The 22316-nt window shown below is 33.3% G+C and overlaps 1 protein-coding gene across 2 annotated transcripts; it reads left to right on the top strand.

The window, feature by feature from the left end:
- The first annotated feature begins 1056 nt into the window (after positions 1–1056).
- LOC120270543 (serine/arginine-rich splicing factor SR45) lies at positions 1057–12489 on the top strand. Of its 2 annotated transcripts, XM_039277576.1 has the most exons (13): positions 1057–1508; positions 3531–3596; positions 7307–7395; positions 7543–7589; positions 7666–7746; positions 7825–7987; positions 8127–8361; positions 8452–8517; positions 9569–9685; positions 11416–11488; positions 11570–11604; positions 12001–12091; positions 12150–12489. In XM_039277576.1, the coding sequence occupies exons 1-12, from the start codon at positions 1147–1149 to the stop codon at positions 12065–12067; spliced, it is 1401 nt and encodes a 466-aa protein (XP_039133510.1). In that variant the 5' UTR covers positions 1057–1146; the 3' UTR covers positions 12068–12091; positions 12150–12489. The 2 variants fall into 2 exon arrangements, with proteins under 2 accessions (XP_039133510.1, XP_039133509.1); XM_039277575.1 differs by having other exon boundaries at positions 12001–12489.
- Positions 12490–22316: the final 9827 nt, after the last annotated feature.

Raw genomic sequence — 22316 nt, 5'->3', positions numbered from 1 at the left:
ACCCTCCATTTAACCCCCAAATTCCTTACCTTACATATAACCTTGGATCCAAATAAAGGTTGGTTCATAACCTTCTCTTACAATACTTTCATTTACCAACTCCCAAGCAAGTTCTTAAGTGACGATATGACATGATGTGATGTTTTGAAACCCATGTTGATAAATAAATTTCATATGAGGTCATTTTGATAATTAAAAAAAAAGACCATATTGAAAAAAAAACCCTAAATAGAAGGGTTTTTTTTAATATAACCCTTTTTTTTATTTTAATTATCAAAATAGCCTCATGTAAAATTTATACCATTACATTTAGCCTAGTCATTACTTTAGTAATGAGTGGACCTTTTTAAAATACTAATATTGGTTTTTTTGTCATAAACACCCTTCTCTTTATAAAAATTACACAAATAAATATTTTTGTTTTTTAAACAAATTTTAAGTTATTATTAATTTTGTAAAAGTTATTTTTTAAACTACATTTATTTAGGAAATATTATGTTATCATTATTATTCTTATTATTATTTATACTTTTTCTTGGGTTTTTAAGCCATTTTAAAAAATTATTATTATTAACATGTTTTGAAACTCATGTTAATGAATAAAATTCACATGGATTATTTTGACAATAAAAAAAATTGGAGAGTTATATTAGAATAAAACCCATAAAGCAATATCTTATGCAACAAGTGGTCATAATGTTTTCTTTATAATAATTATATTATTTTTTAAAATGTTAACAAATACTAAAAAAAACTAATTGTAAATCACAAAATAACAAAAATTTTAAAATATTTAAAAAAATAAAAATAAAAATAAAAATTCAATTGCCACATGGCATTCATCCAAGAAGGTTATACATCTATCACACTGCCCTGACATTACGTCCATTCAACGGTTGTGATGTTATCCAACAAATAAAGCATAAAATCATAATATTCATCCAACGGCTTTGATTCATTCATCTCAAATCTCAACGCCACGTGGCTCACATCCAATGGTATCTAAGCTAAGGACTATTGCAAAGTTTTCCCCATCTCTTCTTCTCTCTAATCAATCGTTCAAAACCCCAGAACTCGGTTTAGGGTTTTTCGAATTGGGCCTAGGGTTTCAACTCTCAAGCTCTCTCCTTCTCCTCCATCGAAGCCATGGCGAAGCCCGGCCGAGCTCGGCGGGGGAACCGCTCGGATTCTGGATCCCGGTCTAGTTCGCTGTCGCGTTCTTCGTCGGACTCGGGTTCCCGCTCCCGCTCTCTTTCGCGGTCTCGGTCTCGATCCAGATCCAGGTCTTTCTCTTCTTCATCTTCGCAATCCCGCAGCGTGAGCTCCGGGAGCCGTTCTCCGCGTCCAAAGAGGAGATCCTCTCCCCCGTCTGCTAGGAAGTCCTCTCCGCCTCCCAGGGATTCGTCGCCGCCTCCAGGAAGGTCATCTCCAGCTCCCCGTAAGTCCTCACCGAATTCCAGGAAGTCGCCGCTGCCGCCGCCGCCGCCGCCGCCGCCTCTTGGGAAAAGGTTGGTTTTTATTTGCGATATGAGTTAGGGATTTGCTGTGGTTGTTTGCAAGACAAATGATCCTGAGTTTGATGTTTGGGATTTCCTGCTTCATTTTTGGTATTCTTGTTGCTTGTTTTTATAATTCTTGATAGAAATTTCATCACCAAAGGCATCACATTGTCCGCATATTTTCATTGCCAAAATTAGTCTAGGTAAATGATGCTACTGAAATGTCATGATTATTGAGGGATTATGTGTTTTTTGGTAGCAATCTATCCCACGATTAAATTTTTTACTGTGACTTCGCTGAATGCTTTGTGAAAAGTTTTGGTTTATGTTTGGTTTTTAATTAAACACTCTTTTCTATTATTTTTCATGATTAAATGAAAAATTTGTAGTTAGTCTTCATTGTTGGAATGTGTTTTGATTATGTGTTTTTTAATTCTTCAGTTTTTGTTGATCTGCCATGCATGAAGGTTGCCTAAAGCCTTAAAACTTTTAATTTTTGTGTTTGGCTGAAAATGACACTCCTTTTTTTATTTCATTCCTTGATTAAATCACATATTGTTGTGGTAATCTTTTGCTGCTGGGTTACTGTTTGGTTTTGCAATTTCAATCCTTGCATTTTTCTTGCTTTAAGCGCATGCATGACCACAGACAAAGGGGTTGCTTACACGTCTTTTCTCTAATATAATTTGGAGAGGGCTAATTTCCAAGGCTGAAGCTTTTGATCTATTAAACTCTTATGTTACAGTATAGATTGGAAAAGGGAGAAAAGTAGGTTGGTTGATGTTGACATAATTATCACATGTTGGATATTTATAATTTGGGTTTATTAGAGAATTTAATGTTAAGTGTGAAGGATAAAGAAATCTGACTACCTAGGTAACAAAGAAAAAGCCTTTAATTATATTCGATGAAGCTATTTTTTAGATACTTTCACACTATTCAATCAATTATATTTACAAAATAAAAAGGATTTATATCCACTGTTTTGAAACAGATAAATGAATTTTTATTTAGCCTTCTTTTCATGTACCAACTATAGTTTCATCCTTGAAAATTTAGCATCAATACTCAGTTGAGACCTCGGTGATGTTGGTGACTAAATTTCTTGAGTTCATTTCAGTTTAATTGATTTCTAATTTTGTATAATTGACTTGATCTTGGTTATGACGTCCATTTAACGACCTAGGAAGCTGGTTTAAATGGTTGGAATTCAGTCACTGGGTTTGGGGTGCATTTGTGTTGTCGGACTTGAAAATTTGGGATTAAAATTCAGTTGAGACCTCAGTGATGTTAATATCTTAATTTCTTTAGTTTGTTTAAATGATTGGAACTTAGTCATTGGATTTTGGGTGCATTTGTTTTGTTGGGCTGGAATTAAGTTCAAAATAAGTAATCTTTTAAGCCCTATCACATAACTGACTGCAATTCGGCCAGAATGTGTTAAAAATAATTATAGAATTCAGTGTACCCTAATAATTCTGATTAAGAAAGGTACGGCGAATACTACACTTTCCTGAAAAAAAAAATTCAAGATATAATTTAATTGAATGTGACCCGTCTTAATAGCACGTTGAAAGGGCTTCGTTATTCATTGCTTGAATATTTGCAAGAATAAGCCGAGTTCTACGATAGATCAAAAGAACATTTTGTATGCTGGCCTAGAAGATATTCTTGAGATGTACCCTGCATGGTCATATGCATTGGCTGGCATTTATCGGAATTGTCATATTTATGTAGCACTTAATATTTCATTTAAAACACATTGGTAAAGCACTCTATTGTCTTTTTATTGACTGATGACTTATCCAATATTTGCCCAACTGATTATATTTCAACTCTAATATGAAGCTTCATCATTGTTTGGTGTGAGAATGTTTCTATCTTTTAACAAATGCTGTCATATTGGTTGTAAAGGCTTATGTACATCCGACCATGTTCATCCAGGAATTTTATTGTCCTTTCCTTTGTTTTCTGGGATTTACTATAGAGGAAAAAGATCTATCTTTGATCTTGGTCTCATTTTTGTTCCAGTCCATCTTCAGCGGGAAGGAGAATGCGATCTCCATCACCACCATCCAAAAGACTTTCATCGCCAAGGTTTGATTTTCTCAAATATTTCCTATATAATACAAACCATTTGGTATGGAGTTCTTTGAGATGGAACTTTTGATGTTCAATTCATGTTTTTGTTTTTGATTATTTTTTTCAAAAAAAAAAAAAAAAATCCATTTGGGTAGTTTCTCCCCTTCTGGACAATCACAAGACGTTCGAACAAATGGGTACTATCAGGTCTTGTGATTGGCATCCCAAACCCCCTTCTTTTCTCATAATCTATCCGAAAGAGAATCCAGTACCTCTTGGTCGTGAATATCTGAATAGGACATACTGGCCTCCATGGATATCATTGTTTTGGAACAAAACATACCTAAATTAAAAATATACTTAAAAAATTTTACATTTAAAAAATTGTGAATTTATTAAATTTTAGGTAGCTTTCTCAGTATTTGTGTAGAGGTTCCAAGTATTCTTTGAATAAGTTTAAAGCACATGGCACATCTTAGTAGGGCCCTTTTTTTTGTGGAATTCAATGAGGGAAGTTGTAATTATCTGCTTTCTCCTTTGACATAAGATTGAAGTCTGTTTGTACTTCCATAAAACTCTTAACTTTTTCAATGCCTATGTTCAAAGTTCCAATGAACAATATTGTTTTGTATTCACAATTGAGGGGCCTGCTTTGTTGCATCAATCTGACCATAGAAAACTGATTTGTTAGTCTTGCGAGGTCCAACTAAGTAGACCGATAACCATGCTAGATATTTATATGTTTTCTAGTCTGTGTTCCTGTCGCATCTCAAACCCTTGATTAAACTTTCCCATCATGATATACTTATTATTCCTTGTGTATTGTTCTAAGCCATGTTTAGTGTGAATCTCTCTCTCTCTCTAGGGGCACTAACATGAATATAGATTCTACCACTTTAATTTTGTCAATCATAATTGGATGATGATCAGATGGCCAGTATTTTTTTTTCTATATGTGAACTCAATTGGCATATTTATGTATTGTTCATTTCTAATCCTTAATTTAGCAAGTGTTGCAATTCAGGCGAACAGTAGTTTGTAGATATCCGTGTTTGCTTATAAAGCTAACAGAGTAGCTTTTTGTTGACTCTTTTTGACCAATTATTATAAAGCTAACAGAATAGCAATTTAATAACTCTTTATATGCCTTCTCCAATCCATCAGTCTTCACTTATTTTTCACATGACCTTGAACTTTATTATTTTGCTTTATATCATGAAAAATTTGAGGTATATATAATAGAGTTTCCTTTGTTGCTAAAGGATGGGTTGTCGCATGTGTAAAGAGAACTCATAAGATCCTGTATTGGAATATGATTTTAACAATGCCAGTGGGCAGAGGGTTGTCATTCTCCTGACCTTGTTGAAAATTCATGCTGATTTAATCATATGAATCACTGCTTCAATTTAAAAAGAATGATGATAGTAGTAGCAGGATTATGATTATCCAAGCAACAAAATTTGTCAGGAATGAAGGTGTCTCGTGGTGATCATGCCCTATGTTATGTTTCTTAAACTGACTGACTTCTTGATGTACTAATAAATATACTCCATTTATTTTAAAAAAGAAAAAACCAGCATAAAAGCAATATATCCTGGCACTTCCATTTCTTCAACATTTCATGCATTTTTTAGGAGCATGAAACAAATCTAGAGTATGGTTTTGCCACATTGTTCATTGTTGTATAGAGTAGCAATTGTGTTCGGGTGTATTTACCTGAACTAAAGATGGAGAGACATAATTCTCAAGGAATATGCCATTTCATTTGCCAAGCAGTGATGCGTACCGCAAGTGCGCGCGTTGTCAAGTAGTAATTAAAATATCATTCCCACGAGGACTATGATGTTGATTACTAATTTCTTGCAACTAAAGGTCATTTAGACAAATCCAAATAAGAATAAAGAAAATAAATAAAACTAATTGTAATTGAAGTTAAAACTATTAAAATATAGCTAGTGGTAAGGTGGGAGATTCAGAATTCAAATTGACTATTAAATTTAATTGTTTGAAGGTGGCTTATCCTAAAATACTCACTATTTCCTTTCAGAATATAGCGAGGCATCTAACTTAGGTCAACTCCCACTTATCTAATTAGACCCTTTAAGTTCCATGATGACCATTAATTCTCATGAAATCCAAACCTATATTTTCAGGCTTAATTTTAGGGTTTCTAACACTGCAGTCCATCTTTCGGTCCTTCCTTTGCTGTCTAAGATCATGCAAATATAAAATCCATCATATTCACAAACATTAAGTATCAAAGGATTGAATCAAACGGAATTTAAGCATTAAAATAGAAAGAAAAGTCAATATAAAGATTCTTTGTTCATCAAGGGGCTAATTCCCTAGCTCTAGAAAGATAGATCTACTCACTCATGTTCGAGTAACAACTCATAATGTTCAAACTAAGCATCAATAAATAAAATAAAAAGAAATAAAGAATGACTCGGTTTGATAGACCCCCCTTTGAAAACCCTCCATGGTCTTGTATAGGGTGAAATAAGCTAGGGTTTTCTCTGCGCCCATGCGCCATGGTGTGGTGTGCACCATGGGTGGGTCATGGTCCTCTTTGAATTAAGATCCTGCATTGTGCTCCATGCACCTGGTGGTTGACACTAGCAGGTTGTGTTCCTTGATGTCTTCTTGTTTTATACTCTTATCTCCACAATTTCTTTTCATCACTTTTCTTCTAGAATGCTTCAAATATTTATATATAATTGATGATGAATTCCAACCATCTGCATATAAAGTACCAAAAAGCAATAGCCCAAACCAAAATGATAGTATTCAAGCAAAAGATATTATGATTAATGAACAATTTAGACCTAATCCTAGGTTGAAACCTAAGGATGACCTGTTTAATTTGGAAACCTAGGTTCATTTGCAGTCTGGCAATTAGACGATTTCTTTGAAGTGAAATGTTTTCTAGGTCATGAAGGACTTGATTGATTCCAATGGGACTCAGATTTAAATCAAGAATAAAAGATTAATGTCTGGGTTTAGTTCACTATACATGTTTTGGGGTCATGCGATGCGTTTAGTGAGAACTGGTGGACACTGAATGTGAATTACATTGTTTTTATGGAAATGGAAAACATTGTGTTTTCCAGAATAGAATTACTGAAGGGATTTACATCATATCAAAAAGATTAAAAAGGTTTATGGAGTTTAAAAATATAAAAGAAAAAGATAACATTCAGAATTAGAATTTTGAGACTTGGTATTAAACTAAAAATTAAGATAGTTAGTGGAAAAGGATTAAGGAAGATTATGTGGGTACACTTGATTCAAAGTGTCCACTTATCCAACAAGAAAAGGGGGATACATAAATTTTAGGGTTTCCCTCCATGTATACAAGTACGAAATGGAGAAAATGCCAAGATCTGTAAATTTTGGCATATCTTGGTAACATGGTCTAAAATGTTGTTCAATTATATGATGCCTAAGAAAGTAATCTGCTTTGACCCCTAATCCAGAAAAGGCCGGCCTAGTTTAGTTTTATTTACATGACTTTTATACTGGGTTTCTGGATTGATGGCATTTTATTCTTAAGGGCCTTGCTTTTGATGTGTAGTCCTTTGTCAATTCTAGCACATTTTAAATAACAACAATATGCTCGAATTCACATTTTCACTGATATTTTATTGGAAATGGTCTCATGAATTTGTAAGCATGTTTTCTTCCTCTTATTCATTATCTCATGCTGTTAAAATAATTTATTTTAGGAAAATGTCTCCCGTGGTTGAGTCACTAGTTCTTCACATTGATCATCTGTCAAGGAACATTAATGAAGGCCATCTGAAGGAAATTTTTAGTGAGTGGCTTTCTTCATTCGGAAAGTTAAAACTTCATGGACAGTTTTGTTTTTGCTTCCCTACTTTCCATTTCTTAAATCTTAATATCGACTTTCTTCAGCTAAATTCTTTATTACTCTGATGATTGAATAGTATGTTTATCTCAGGCAATTTTGGTGAAGTTGTTAATGTGGAGCTCGTAATGGACAGGACTGTAAGTTCACATTCTGGATTTGTAGATTATGGAGATTATATTTGATTGACTCTGATTATGTAAGTGAATGTTCCAGGTTAATCTCCCTCGTGGTTATGGATATGTTGAGTTTCGGAAACATTCTGATGCTGACAAGGCTCGTCTTCACATGGATGGTGTAAGTCTTTTTTGTCCCTAAACTGTATCGGATGTCTTCAGTCTGTGTGGTATATCACTGTGATGCATCTTACCTCAGGGGCAAATTGATGGGAATGTTGTTCGAGTTAACTTCACGAAACCACAACGCCTGAAAGTTTCTCCTCCACCAAAGGCTGTACCTGTTCCAAAACGTGAAGGCCCTCCCAGTGATAGGACCGGTGCCAGTAATGAAAAGGATGCTCGACAGAGGCAAAGGGAGCGTAAGTGTATTCATCATTTCTTGTTCAAGGAAACCACTTCTACTTTTCTCTATTCCACTCATGCTTTTGTTCTGAAAAATGCCAAACATAAAGCGTTAAGGATTGTTTGACTGTAGTGTCATCACCTTTGTATTCTTAGCTTCTCCGCGGCGTAAACTATCACCTTCACGAAAGAGATCACCAATCCATCGAAGGCCTGATTCTCCTAGGCGTCGACCTGATTCACCTGTTCGTCGTCGTGATTCTCCCATTCGTCGCCGTCCAGCAGATTCTCCTCAACGTCGTGATGATACACCACCACGGAGGAGGATGACACCTCCTGCCAGAAGACGTTCTCCATCTCCAATTTCAAGGAGGGCAAGATCGCCTGCTCGGTCAGTTACTCAGTTGTATAACTATTCAGATAGATTTTTAATTCAATGAATACATTAAGCCAATAACTGTGGTCAACTACTATTTTTCAGAGTTTCTCCACGCAGAGGACGTGGAAGTCCTGTGCGTAAGCGCTCACCCTTTCCACTGAGGAGGCGGTAAGATTCACCAGTTTATTCTTTGCCGCCTCGCATTTTAGTAGCAAAGATCATAAGATAGCAATATCATGGGCATTCCATCATTGCTCCATGCACATGTCACAAGCCTAGGTTTTACAAGGCTGTTGATATAAATGAATATCCTTTGCTGCCTCACATTTTAGCAGCAAAAATTATTAGATAATGATATCATTGGCATGCTGTCATTTATCCATGCACATTTCACATCATGAAAATTAGAGTAAGTGAAGCTAAATTCTTGAAGAGCATGAAAATGACAGGCCTACTGCTGCCCAGGGTGTTATAAATAAACAAAGTGTCAGACAACCTAACATAAGATAAAGAAGTAGCATTTTTCTTTTTGGAACATTGAAGTATATATAGCCTTTATTCTGTTTACAGTACCTCTTGTGCAGGTGTTTTCATTGTGATCAGTGGTTTCTGTACTGATGAATTTCTCCAAACAATTGGTCTTCTAAATCCAGATAACTAATTTCTTTACATAAATTTATTGTTCGAAGCTTCTGATGTATTGTATAACAATATAAATTTCCTCACTAGTGATATTACAGATACAATTGAACTAATGATTATGATCCTAACATACCTGAACTGAGTGACAGTCTAACTCATTTTTTTTATTCATGCTATATTTTTGAAGCAGTTCTACCTCATTTTTTTTATTCACGCTATATTTTTGCATAATTAGACTGTCACGCTTGGCTGATAGCTTGAGCACTGGTTCCTAGACAACCTTTTGTTTCATCATCCCATGTCTCTGGTTCTTGTTGTGACCTGAAGCATCAACTTAATGGCCCAAGAGGCAAATTGCCTCTTTTTATTTGGTTTTAGTTGCCTCTGAAAACTAAGGATGAACTAGATATTAAGTCTTGGAGCAGTAATATTTGAGACAGCAGACAATCTTGAGTTTTATGCCATATGTTTTTTGTTTCATTTTCTGTATATGTACCTGATTTTGATGGTTTCAGATGAATCTGCTTCCAATCTGTGGTCACACCAATTTGTTTTATCATATTGAATATTTTCCTAGATCACCTCCAAGACGTGCAAGGAGCCCACCAAGAAGGTCGCCTCCATCTAGGCGTCGTAGCCGTTCACCAGTCCGGAGGCCTTTTCGATCGCGTTCTAGATCACTTTCTCCTCGCAGGTGACTTCAGCACCATATGTACAATTATGATTAATTTCCAATTATTCATCTTGATTTTGCCCTGCGCTATTGTTTTACCTGGACTGTTTTTCATATTTTCCCCTTTATAATTGCAGCTTTTTATATATATATATATATATCTATATAAGATTGTTGGGTTTTATGCTTGTTGATACACCACCTAATGTTGAACTAAGTCTATTGTTTTACAAGGAAACTATCTTCTTTGAAGATGTTGGAATTGTACATACTAATTCAATCCATGAAGGTTGCTTTGAACATAGTGTTTTAGAAAGTCACACTGATTTCAACACTTGAACCATGAAGTCTGGGTGCCAAAACTCCTATAATATTCTGCCAATCATAGTTTTTATGAGGCATTTTACTGGCTATAATGATTCAAGATTACTGGACCTGAGAAATTTAAATAGCTTCAGATGATGTCGTTTTAACTCTATTGCTGTGATACTTTTTAAATGCTCTATGTGGAAATGCATAGAATAATATGCTTACCTTAACATTGTTAGAGTCAGTGTCAAAACCTATTTACTATTGACCTTAATTCTTCCAATTTTTATGGGGTAATATTGCTTCCAGATTGCTGAATAAAAAAACCATTTCTGTTATAAACTTCTATAAGAAATCTTATGACTTGAAATGAAAGTAAATTGCTTTGATTCCATTTGGAGTTTTTGTCAACCTATACTTCGTAATAGTGTTTCAAAAGACGTTTCAGGGGCCTGCTTAGAGTAAAATCAGGTGTGACCATGTCAATTTACCTCCCCTAGTTGGCTCAGTGAGTTTAATTTGTGAGACCTCAGATTATTCTTCAGTAGTGGTAATGTGGGGAGGTGGTTGGACATTGTGTCAAATTGGTAATTAATGGATAGGAATGAGTGTTGAGGAGGAAGAAAGGAAGAGATGAAAATAGCCTGAAATTGGATGCCATTGTATGAGGATTCAGCATATATCTGCTCTTGTATCACCCTTAGCCATACCTATTAAAATAATAAATTCTCTGCCTAGTTTATCAACACATTTTCGTTCTTTCTAAGTTAGGTTTAGGGCTAGGAAGATTACAAGGAAACAATTTGTTGAACAAATTTTAGATGAGATATTATCTGCTTATCTAAGGATTCTTTAATTATTTATTTATCTTTATCTTTTCACATCGGCTTCAAATTTTGATGTTAGGATTTTAACACAGAAAGCAGGAGAGCGGTGTTTATGTGGGATGACTTTTATACTTTTTGGTATGTAGCAATGACTATTAAGGTATCCTGTGAATTTTCACATATACCTTTGGGAAGTGGGGTTGATGCATATACTGGAGTCTATCACAAATAAAATATAAATTGGCTGCTGAACTTTTTGGGAAGTTCTGATCTTATTTATCAGACTAGTTTTTTTTTTCTTCTTTGCCATTCTTCTAGTTATTTTAAGTTTTCCTGTGAGGATTTACTATTTATATCTTCAATAGGTGTTTCCCAATTTCTGCAATATAGATACTAAGAACTTTTCACTTGCTGGCAACTGGGTGAACGATTAATATCTCATTCTTGTAGATTTTAACTTTTAGTCATCACTAAATATGTATGAATTGTTCTTCTGCTGTTGGCATTTTGTAACTTTTCTCCAGGCATCCTAGGATAGTAGTATTTTCTATTTTGCCTTTAATTATAGATTTTCTTAATTAAGTTTATTTAACTGTGCTGATTCAACTAAAACAGGGGCCGAGGCCCACCAGCTCAAAGGCGTGTCAGATCAAGCTCATCTTTGTCAGGATCCCCCAGTCCTCGCAGGGTCTGCATACTCTTGCTTACTCTTGTATGTATCCTGAATAAAGGGTATATGCTGAAAATTGAACTTTGTTTTGTATTACAGGGACGCAAAGCTCCAGAAAGTCGCAGCCCTAAAAGGTGACATCTTCACTTAGAAGTTTTCTTTGGTTTCTATATTGTCTGCATCCTCAACTATGACATTTTGGAATTTGCTATTGTTACCAGTGCACGATAGGCATCAGTTAGTATGCTTCACCTATATGGTAATCCCGGCTAAGAAGCATTTTCATTAAAGGGACGAAGCTGGTCATATTTTTATTCACACTTGTAGAACTATGATATATGTGAAATTAGTATGACCGGGCTTACCAGCTTCAATCTTAACTTTGTTCCTACTATCTTCATATTGGGTGTGCTTTTCACCAAGGGTGAATCCTGTCAAGAAGCATTTTCTTTCAAGGAAACAAAACTGATCATTTTCATGTCATCACTTGTGGCTGTACTGAATCCTTGCAACTCTTTTTGTCTATGCAGACGAGCCAGGGGCAGAAGCACCAGCAACAGTCGCAGCAGCAGCTCCTTATCCCCTATACCTAATTAGCCGTTATGCCATGTTCCTGAGCAGGTATTCCGCCCTATTTTCCCTCACCCTCTTAATATCTGTTGAACCAAACCATATGCAGGTCCAAGTTTTACCCCTTGTCGACACCATTGTTAGAACAGAAACTATGAAGGTTTGAGGCGAATTGCTGCGATTTTTTTTAGAGACCTATGCCTGCACTTTCTGCTTTAATGTTGCCGTCGCAGACTCATTTTGCGAGGAACTGTTAATTCTACTTGTGGAAGACAATCATGCTAACATTGGTTTGGATGATTGCAAAGTGGTTTTACCATCAGTTGTTGATTTGCTATATACTTCATTCTGTTTGATCATGTTGAATGTGTTTTACATGCAACCACTTTGATTGACATGGAATTATTTGTGTTTTCTCACTTAATTAGTCCTGGAAGTCTGGCAGCTTATTTTGCTTGCAGTGGAGCTACTTTCTTTCTTTCTTTTTAAACATCACTTGTTCTTTTAGTTTTCTTTAATGATTTAAAATTATATTTATGATGCAACTTAACAACAATTCTTAGGGAAATATTTCGGGATGTTTTGGGAGTGATGAGGTTTGCAAAATATTTAGTTCATACAGAGGACTTTGTAAACGGTGGGTCATTTTACTAGGGAATTGTCACCATAAGAAAAATAGGAGTTTGATACGGTAGATTTAGCAAAGATTTTGGCCAAGAAACCATGATAAATGGATTTTGGCACATTTTTTGCCACAGAAACATAACTGTGCTTATAGTATGCATGACAAATATAATTCGTCATGGAATAGTTAAGCCATGTCAAATTTTGTCACGCTTTAACTAAACCGTGCCAATTTTGTTATGGTTTGAGGTACAATTTTTTTTGTATCGTTTTTGGCACGGTTTTGTTTTGTCATGGTTTTAGGCACGATTTTTTGTCACTGTTTTTGGCGTGGTTTTTGTTGGTCACGTTTTTTGGCACAGTTGTTTTGTCAAAGTTTTTGGCATAGTTTTGTTTTGCCATGGTTTTGGCATGGTTTTATGTTACGGTTTTGTGTTGTCACCGTATTTGGCATGGTTTAGTGTTGTCATGGTTTTTGGCACGATTTATTTGGTACGGTTATGTTTTGTTATGGTTTTTAGCATGGTTTGTTTGGCACTGTTTTTGGAATGGTTTTGTTCTGTCATAATTTTTGTCACGGTTTATAGTGTTAAGTTTATTACGGTTTTTGGCACAAATGATTTTTGGTATATTTTTTGTCATGGTTTTTTGCACAATTTTAAATGTAATATAGTGGGCCCATTTTTTTGTCACATTTTTAAATTTAGTAAGAAGGTAGGCATGGTTTTTATCATGAAATTTGTTACAATTTTCTTTAAAAAATTTCAAATGGATTTATTTAATAATAGAATTTGTATTTAATTTCACCAAAATATATATTGCAATATTTGTAAAAAAAGCAAAATTGTTATTACAATTATATCATGATAATAATAAGGTTTAATCTACAGAACTTCACAAAGCTATTAATTAAGACCATATATATTATCAAAAACCCATAAAAATTATCCTTTGAGCCTTCAAGAGAATTATCGGTAGACGGAGAAATACGAATTCTCTTTGGCATTGGAGAGTGTTCATTGGCATGTCATTTTAGCTTCACGGAAATCTCAACCACTAGCACTGCTATATTCATGATTGTATAAAAGGCTATTGGCCATTAAATTGCAATTAGATTCTAAGCATAATAACAAAACCAACAAGATGAACAATAATGAGAGATGGAAAGGAGGTAATTTAAATCAAGGAACAATAGTTTTGTGTTCAATACCTGCAAAGATATCCCTTTTGCATTATCTTCCTCTTCAAATTATCAGCTCTAAAATATCTTCTGTTAAGAATTCAATACCTACAAAGATATTTATGCAAACACCATAAACACCATAAACAATTAAGAAATCTGCTAAAAATTTAAGAATATTATATAGAAAATTGAAATGCAATCATAAATACTAACAAGAATAAAAAGAACAAAACAAAAATTAGATTTGTTATATCACTAAGCCCGGAAAATAAAAAAAATAAAAAATACTAAAGAAATACTCCATAAAAAAACAATGGAGTATATCATTTCAGAAATGCATAACATAAGAAAAAATAAATGAAAACAAATTTACAAAATAAACACACAAAACAATAGAGTTAGTTTAACAAGTGCATGATTCTGCTGTGTTGTTATAAGTAATAAGCAAATTTCTAAGATTTCATCAAACTCAACAAGGTTCTTTATGATTCCAAAGTAATACTTCTCTGAATTTATCTATAGTCCAAGAAGCTGCACAAACCAAATCAGATTAGGAAGGACTAAAACGTTTTTTATTGAATAAAAATGATATACACTCATTCATAGGAAAATGGTAGCTCAATAGACCTGTTTTACAATAGTGTGGTCCTTAATTTTGATATTAACTTTACAGCCCACTCAGTATGAAAGTTGAATTTTTAAAACATTCCATCCTGAAAGTTGTCCCATTTACAAATTTTGAAAATGGTAACACTTAAAAAAAAAAGAGTAGTATATCACATAAACAAAGGGAACATTTTATAGGTACAATGGCTAGCTAAAGCAATAATCACAAAGTTTGTACCAAATTCAATATCACTCTTATAAACATAATATAGTTCAAAGTCAAAGAGATTCATGCTCACATGATTACAACTATTATTTTCATCCCTATAATGTATGAATAATATGTCAACCTTGTAAGAATAAATCTTATCATGGGCATATGAGCAATCAAAGTTTTAATACCAGACTAACGGAAGGAAAAGAGGACATACTATCACTCTATTTGATCATGTTGCAGAATTACCAAGATTCTTCTGGCTTCTAGATGAACTTCTAATGTTGAAAAAACATGTTTAAATAATGGTTTGAGTTATCTGATTGGGTATTCTGATTCACACAAAAATAAATATGAGTGAGAAAGAAGTAGTTTGCATTCAAATGGATGCAATGAAGGAAAAGCTTGCTTTAATCATATGTACATCACCATAAACCTCAATGATCATGGATCACCTTGTCAACCAGCTCTACCACGAAGCTGTAGAAGGTATAAGTGGATTTACATGACGATAAAAGAAATGAGAAAGTGTCAAATAAAACACTTCTTTACAAATGACAAAGCAACATGTGTAGTAACAGACATTGAAAATAATTAGATCAGTTGCACTCATCAATCAACAGATGCCTACACATGCCTCTTGAAAAAGAATTTTCAATTATTTCAAAAGCAACTCTGGTGGTTGCTTCTATCTATTAAATGCAAATTAATATCAAACAGCAAAATATAGAATGAAATACCTAATATATGTTGCAAATCGATTGTCAGAAACATGAAATAAAACATCAAAAGCATTAAGATTCAAATTTGTCTTATGCCAATCACAAATATGGTATTATTGTAAGGGTGATAGTCCTAACCTATTCACCTAAACTCATACAAAGATGTTCAAATCACATGAAGTCCCCCCAAACTTTTCACTTTAGCTCATTCATTAAGACAATGTGCAATTATGGAGGGGATTGAGGAAATTCTTGTTTTTATAAAGCATGCAATTATGGATCAAAAGCAATGGGTTCCCTGTTCAGTTTAAATATAACAAAGTTTAGGTCCATTATAGATGAGTACTTGCAGCCACAATTTTTTATGTTGATTTGGAGATACCATGGCTACATGTCTAAAGCAAACACTTCCAAAACTTTCTATTATTCTTTGGACTTGTCTTACCTTAATATTTTGGAAAAGTATATACATATATAATTATATAATATTTACCAACAATATGAGTTTGTTCTCCAAATAATTTCTCAGCAGGAAAAATGGATTAATTATGCCTTTCTTGTTTTTTAAGATCATATAAATATTGTATAATAATATATGAACTTATATACATTAATTGATAAACTAATCCACCAAACACATATGCTTATGCTTTAATATTTAACATATTCATCCAAAAACTAGACAATGTATATATTCCATAAATCCAAAGAATAGATTTCAAAGACAAAGCACAAACCTGGACGATTTGGTGGTGCAAGTGGCATCGAAAGTGAAGGGAACTTGTAACGTCCTTGTGAGGTTTCCTTGAGTTTCAGTAGGGAAAGGAAGGAGATAAGAGGGAAGAGAGAAGGAGAAGAAGGGAAAAAGAAGGGATCGATGTTATTCTTCCCTTTTTTTATTCATAATGGCTGGCTTTTAAGGCCATACAACCCAACATAACTGTGATGCTTCATTGGTCATTTGTCATCCCCACTACCTCGTGTTTATCCCTTTCCCATGATACAACATCTAGTGCTAACACCCAGCCAATAGTTACATTACAAAATCTTTGAACTTTGTAACACTTGTTGACTTCCTATTGATCCAAACGTTTCTCTTTGGAACTTGTATTTCATCCACTTCTTCTGTGCGTTTGCTCTGGTCTTTTCCCTCTTTTCTCCTATTAATTCTTTTACTTTTGTTGACGACGCTAACTGCTACAATAGTCCCCTCTTGGACTCCCAGCTTGCCTTCAAGGTGGAAGTGAGGAAAGCGAGTGGGCAGAAGTTCTTCAGTCTCCCAAAATGCTTCTGCAGCAGAGTGATGTTCCCATTAGGTGCGTTCCTTGGTAAAAACTAATTTTGCAAGGTGCTAATTGTTTAGTATATGTAAATAATTGGCCATCCATTTGTTCTCTTTATACTGATTTTCTAAAGGAAGGATTTTCTTATACTGTGGTGGAACTAAGTTTTTGTCTAGAACTGTATTAGAACATCCAGTATCTATTAATCCTAAAATATCTAGCTTCCATTCATCTATTTGAATCCTGCATGGAATTTTTATACTATATAAAGGTGTGTTATTCATACTTGGTTTTATAGCCAAATTATCTTCAGATATTTCTCCTAGGTTTTCTTCTATTTTATCTAGTTGTTCTTGTATATTGTTTGTTTTAAGCTGATCAAGAGTTTTCACAGTTTTTTGTGTTTTATTTTTGATTTTTCCTAGATAAACATCTTGGTTTGCCCACATTTTTCTATAAGAGTCTTTTACACTATTGCTAATATAAGGATGATTTAGTAATATAGATCTATCAAGTTCCATTTTCTAATTTTATTATTTTTTCTTGTAATGATTGGATAAGAGTTTCTAAATATAAAATTCGGAGCTCTAAAGTTTCATATCTATTTATTTTAGGGAGTTCATTTGAAGAGGATTCAGGGGGTAACTGGTGGTTATCTATTAAACAAAACCTACAACTCTCTTTTATACAAATATTGCATCTATAACGTAATTTTAAAGAAGGATATTTATTACAAAAGTTACAAGGTTTATCACTACTTCCACTATTTGATATCCAATTATGGTTACATGAATTATTCATCTTCTAAAGATATAAGGTCAGTAAAATAAGGTTCGGAGTTAGTATAAAGGTTGATTTCAAGATTATCTAATTCTGCTTCAGAAATTAAGAATTCTAAAAGATCAATGGTTGTAGAAGGTGGTGTTTTTTCTCTAGGAGTTTTCATTTTACTTCTTTTTCTATGTTTCCTAAGGCAATCCATGTCATTTGTTAATCTATCTAAAATAAGACTTTTGACTAGTGTTATTTGGTCATTATTTTTAATTATATTTTTAAATTTTTCTAACATATATTCTAACATGTTTATTTCTTTTTCAAGTTTTTGTGGGTCTTGTTTACTAATTGTCTGATATTTACCTCTATGGTAAGCTGGAGGCCTTCTTATCCTAATTCAGCTAACATGGTTTCAATTTTGTCTAATTGATCTAGATCTCTAAGGTGCCAATCTTGGTATTTTTTATTTGATTCTATTCCTAATATTCCATCAATGAATTCATACTCTTCTTCTTCATGACTAGTATCATGTTTAGTTTCATTGGGATCAATATAACTAATCATGCTATATATACTTTCTGTATCACTTACATGTTCATCTATATGTAACAAATCTTCATTTACACAATCTATTAATATAGATTCTTTATTATGATAATTTTTTTTCTTTTAGTGCAATCTCTAACTAAATGGTTTTTACTTCCACATGTGAAACAACTTAACTTATTTTTATAATCTCTGGTTTTATCAAATTTTCTAACATGTTTTTCTTTGTTTAGATAAGGTTTTCGAGAGCTACTCTTTCTAAGATGGTATTTCTTTTTAGGTTTATAATTATTCTTTTTAAATGTTGTTTTGGGTTTAATAATAGTGTCATACCTTTGGGGTGTATATATATGTTTACAAAAACTAAACTCTCCTTTTCCTTTAAATTGTTTAATTATTTGAATTTTAGTACATTTTTCTACTAGTTGCTCTATAATAAATTTTATTCTAGTTGAAATATTATCTAATTAGGGTAAGACTGGTATTTTTTTATATTTTTTTATGGATTAATGTTCCTAATGGTTCAGGTAATTTCATAAATAACTTATCTCCTATAGTTTTATCATAAAAACATCCAGCAATGCAACTATAATACATAAAATCTAATAAGAATGGTTTAATAAAAGCCCAATTTTTTATTTGTATTTGTTCTAATTTCTTAATAGCTTCTATTTGTTGTTTACCATAATTAGCATTTGGTGAATCACCTAGAAGTAATAATCTTATTTTATTAACAAAATTATATGGATTATCACCTAATTCTAGATCTCTTGCAAAATCTTGAGGATAATTATGTTTATACGATTCCCATACGATTCCCATACTGTTGTAGCAGATTCTCCTAAAACTTTTTCTAGATAACTATACATTTCTACCAGTGTTTTTGTATAATCTAACTCATCATACTTTCTACATACCATTTGACTCTATATTTCAATAATAGTAGTCCATTTTTGGGGGTCATGGGCAGTAAGATTTAATAATCTACAACTAAGTTTTGATCTGTGTCATATTCTAATGTATCATAAACATTTAAATGCCCTTTTTCTACCATTTCTATTTCTAGTCTTAATATTTCTTCATCTAATAAAGAAATTCCTTTTTGGATTATTATGGTTTTATCAGGAAGTCTATTCATCATCTAGTTCTTCATCAGATTGGCTATTTTTAATTTGAATTGGTTTATAACTACCAAACCTAATGCTATAATTATTATTTAGGTCTTTATAAATTACAGAGGTTTCAAGAATGGTGGTATTTCTTGGTGAGTTTTTAAATAAGTTCCATTCTAAGCCATTAAATTTGCTAGAATCACTAACCATAGGTTTTATCATCTTAACACCTTTACTACTTATAGCACTTATGATTCCATTAATATCTAATTTATACTTAGTAGTACTATTATCTGTTAATTTTCCTATGAACCCTACATTTATAAAAAGTTGTTGTTTTTAACTAAATCTTCATATCCTTTTGCCTGTATTCCTATTTCTATTAGATTTAAATCTTTAACACTTACTGAAAAATCTGGACTACAATAGAATAAGCCAAAATTATTACTCATATCTATTTCAATAGCTGCTATTAAAGCATTTTTGGCATTAGATTGCCATCCTTTGTCCATTAATGTAACTAGTACTTTACCAGGGATTTCTTTCCTAACTAAACCTTTGATTCCTATTACAATTAATCCTAAATGAACTAATCTTTTACCTGATTCCTTTATTTTTCTAGTACTTTCATTACTTATTAAGGGAATGTTTACTTCTTCTGTTGATACAAATATTTCTTCTTCCCTATTAATTCTTAATAACTGAGTATTAAAGTTTAAATTTCTTGTTTTATATAAAACTTTTGGATTTAACAATTCTATTTGATGATTATTATATATTTGTATATCTTTATCTATATCCACTATTTCTTCTAAAGTAAGATATACTACTATTTTCACTAGTTATGTTTTTTGAGGTACTGGCTAAAGTGTTACTTTATACTACTATTTTCACTAGTTATGTTTTTTGAGGTACTGGCTAAAGTGTTACTTTGTCCTTTAAAGGCTTGTATTTTGTTCATTTTCTTCCAAATAGTATACTATTATTTTCTTTTTTTCTTTATTATGTTTGGTTGGCTATCTAGTTTTAAATTATTAATTTGCAAGTGCTCCTGAAAAAATACATTTCCATGAAAGAATAAAAATTTACGTTTGTGGTATTATGGATCAGAACGATTTAAAAATTTTTAAAAATTGTGCACAGATTTAACCAAACAGCAATTGAAATGAATACTTTAAAACTAGAAAATTTGATTTTTTAAAGGATGATAGTTGCCTATTAAAATTAACGTGTTCTCAATAAATAAATAAATTTTAAATTATAAAATTTTGTAAAAGAAATTTGGAAAGGAAAAAGAACCTAGGTTAATTCTACCACTGGATAAACACCTAGGGCTGAAAATATATCTTCACTCATAATCAACACCACACTACACATTTTGTGGTTTTGATATAATGCACTTCGCATTTACTGTATGATGCACTTTGAGTAGAAACCTGCATTTTAATGTTACAATAGTATAAGAAAATAGCTAGCTATTGCTGCAATTGAATACCAATATATTTGTTCATCAATGTTAAAGGTTGATTTTTCAGTCAACCTTAAATCTTTGGACTGTGCTCTCCATTTGAAAAAAAATAAAATAAAATAAAATCTAACAAGAACAAGAACTCTGATTTTATCTTTGGACTGTCATCTATCTTGCTTGTGTTTTCCCTTGGTTGCTTGTGGGAGATTTCAATTGCATTTTATCTCGTGAGGAGCATAGAGGTGGTATGTATGCTTATTATTATCGTAAAGCTTTATTATTTGCTAATTTCATTGAAATCAATAATCTGTTCGATTTGCAAGTTTCTGGTTCCAGGTATACTTGGTGTAATAATCAATACGGTCCGGCTCGTCGCTGGGCCAGATTAGATAGGTGTTTGATCAACAATGCTTGGCAGGATAAGTATCGTTATTATTCCCTCAATCTTCTACCTAGAATCTCTTCTGATCATGCCCCTCTTCTACTCTCTATTCATATTAATTCTTTTCACATTAAAATTCCTTTTCGTTTTCAAAATCATTGGCTTAACTATATTGGTTGTATTAATGCTGTTAGGGATGCTTGGAATTTTGTCCCCCATGGTAACCCTATGCATGCCCTAACTCATCTATTTTCTCGTACTCGGTCTAAAATTAACCTGTGGAGGAGTGAAGGTCTCACTTCCATTGATTCTGCTATTCTTAGTATTGAAGCTGAAATCCTTTCTCTGGAACATGCAGAGTATTATGATTCTGATGCCTCCTCTAATCTCTCGGACCTATATAGTAAGTACTCTGACCTTCAATCTCAGAATGCTTCCAGGTGGGCACAGCGTTCGCATCTTAATTGGTTACTGAATGGTGATCAGAATACTGCTTTTTTTCATAATATGGTTCGAGTTCGAAATCACTTTAATTCCATTAATTCTGTCATCGACTCCAATGGTTCTTGTTGTTCGGATCGCAATGATATTGAAGACGCTTTTATTCAATTTTATACTAATCTTTGGACTGAGACTGTGGACAGGAATCCGTTTGAAATTGCTATTGATCTTCCTTATGATCTCCCCCAAGTAACTGCAGATGATGGCATTCTTCTTACGCGGGATGTTTCTCGGGAAGAAATCTATTTTGCGCTTTTTAATCTTCCCTTGGGTAAGAGCCCCGGACCTGATGGATTCAGCGTTGAATTCTTCAGGTTCTTCTGGGATAATATCGGTGATCAGGTTTGCTCTGCTATCAAGTTCTTTTTCAATAATTCTGTCATGCCAGCCTCTTGGGGTAAGACCTTTGTTGTTCTTATTCCTAAGAATGACAATCCCAGATCGGTTTCTGATTTTCGCCCAATTTCTCTTTGTAATGTTTGCTTTAAAATTATTTCTAAGATTCTCGCCAATCGACTACATTACGTTCTCCCAAAAACTTATTGGTCGAGAAGCGATCGGGGGTTTGTGGCAGGTCGTGGCCCTTTTGATAATATTATTGCTCTGCAAGAAGTTGCCCATTCTATTGAGCATGACATTAATGACCCCTCTAGGATGAAAATTAAGATTGATATTGAAAAAGCATATGATACTCTTAGGTGGAGTGCAATTCTTGCCACGCTAGCTAAAATGAACTTCCCTAGTCGCTGGATTTCTTGGATTAAAACTTGTTTAACCTCTACCTCCTTTTCCTTCCTGATTAATGGGTGTCCTTCTAGATGGATTTCCTCATGTAGAGGTATTCGCCAGGGTGATCCCATT

Source organism: Dioscorea cayenensis, chromosome 10, assembly GCF_009730915.1.
Source record: "Dioscorea cayenensis subsp. rotundata cultivar TDr96_F1 chromosome 10, TDr96_F1_v2_PseudoChromosome.rev07_lg8_w22 25.fasta, whole genome shotgun sequence".
Classification (NCBI taxonomy): Eukaryota; Viridiplantae; Streptophyta; class Magnoliopsida; order Dioscoreales; family Dioscoreaceae; genus Dioscorea; species Dioscorea cayenensis.
This window is presented reverse-complemented; position numbering and strand designations above follow the sequence as displayed.

What these genes read in the sequence shown, in the direction of transcription:
- LOC120270543 (XM_039277576.1), top strand. Translation starts at nt 1,147, where the DNA reads ATGGCGAAGCCCGGCCGAGCTCGGCGGGGGAACCGCTCGGATTCTGGA. An exon ending in AAAAGACTTTCATCGCCAAG is followed by an intron (nt 3,597 to 7,306) that starts GTTTGATTTTCT and finishes AATTTATTTTAG; the next exon opens with GAAAATGTCTCCCGTGGTTG. An exon ending in CCCTTTCCACTGAGGAGGCG is followed by an intron (nt 8,518 to 9,568) that starts GTAAGATTCACC and finishes ATATTTTCCTAG; the next exon opens with ATCACCTCCAAGACGTGCAA.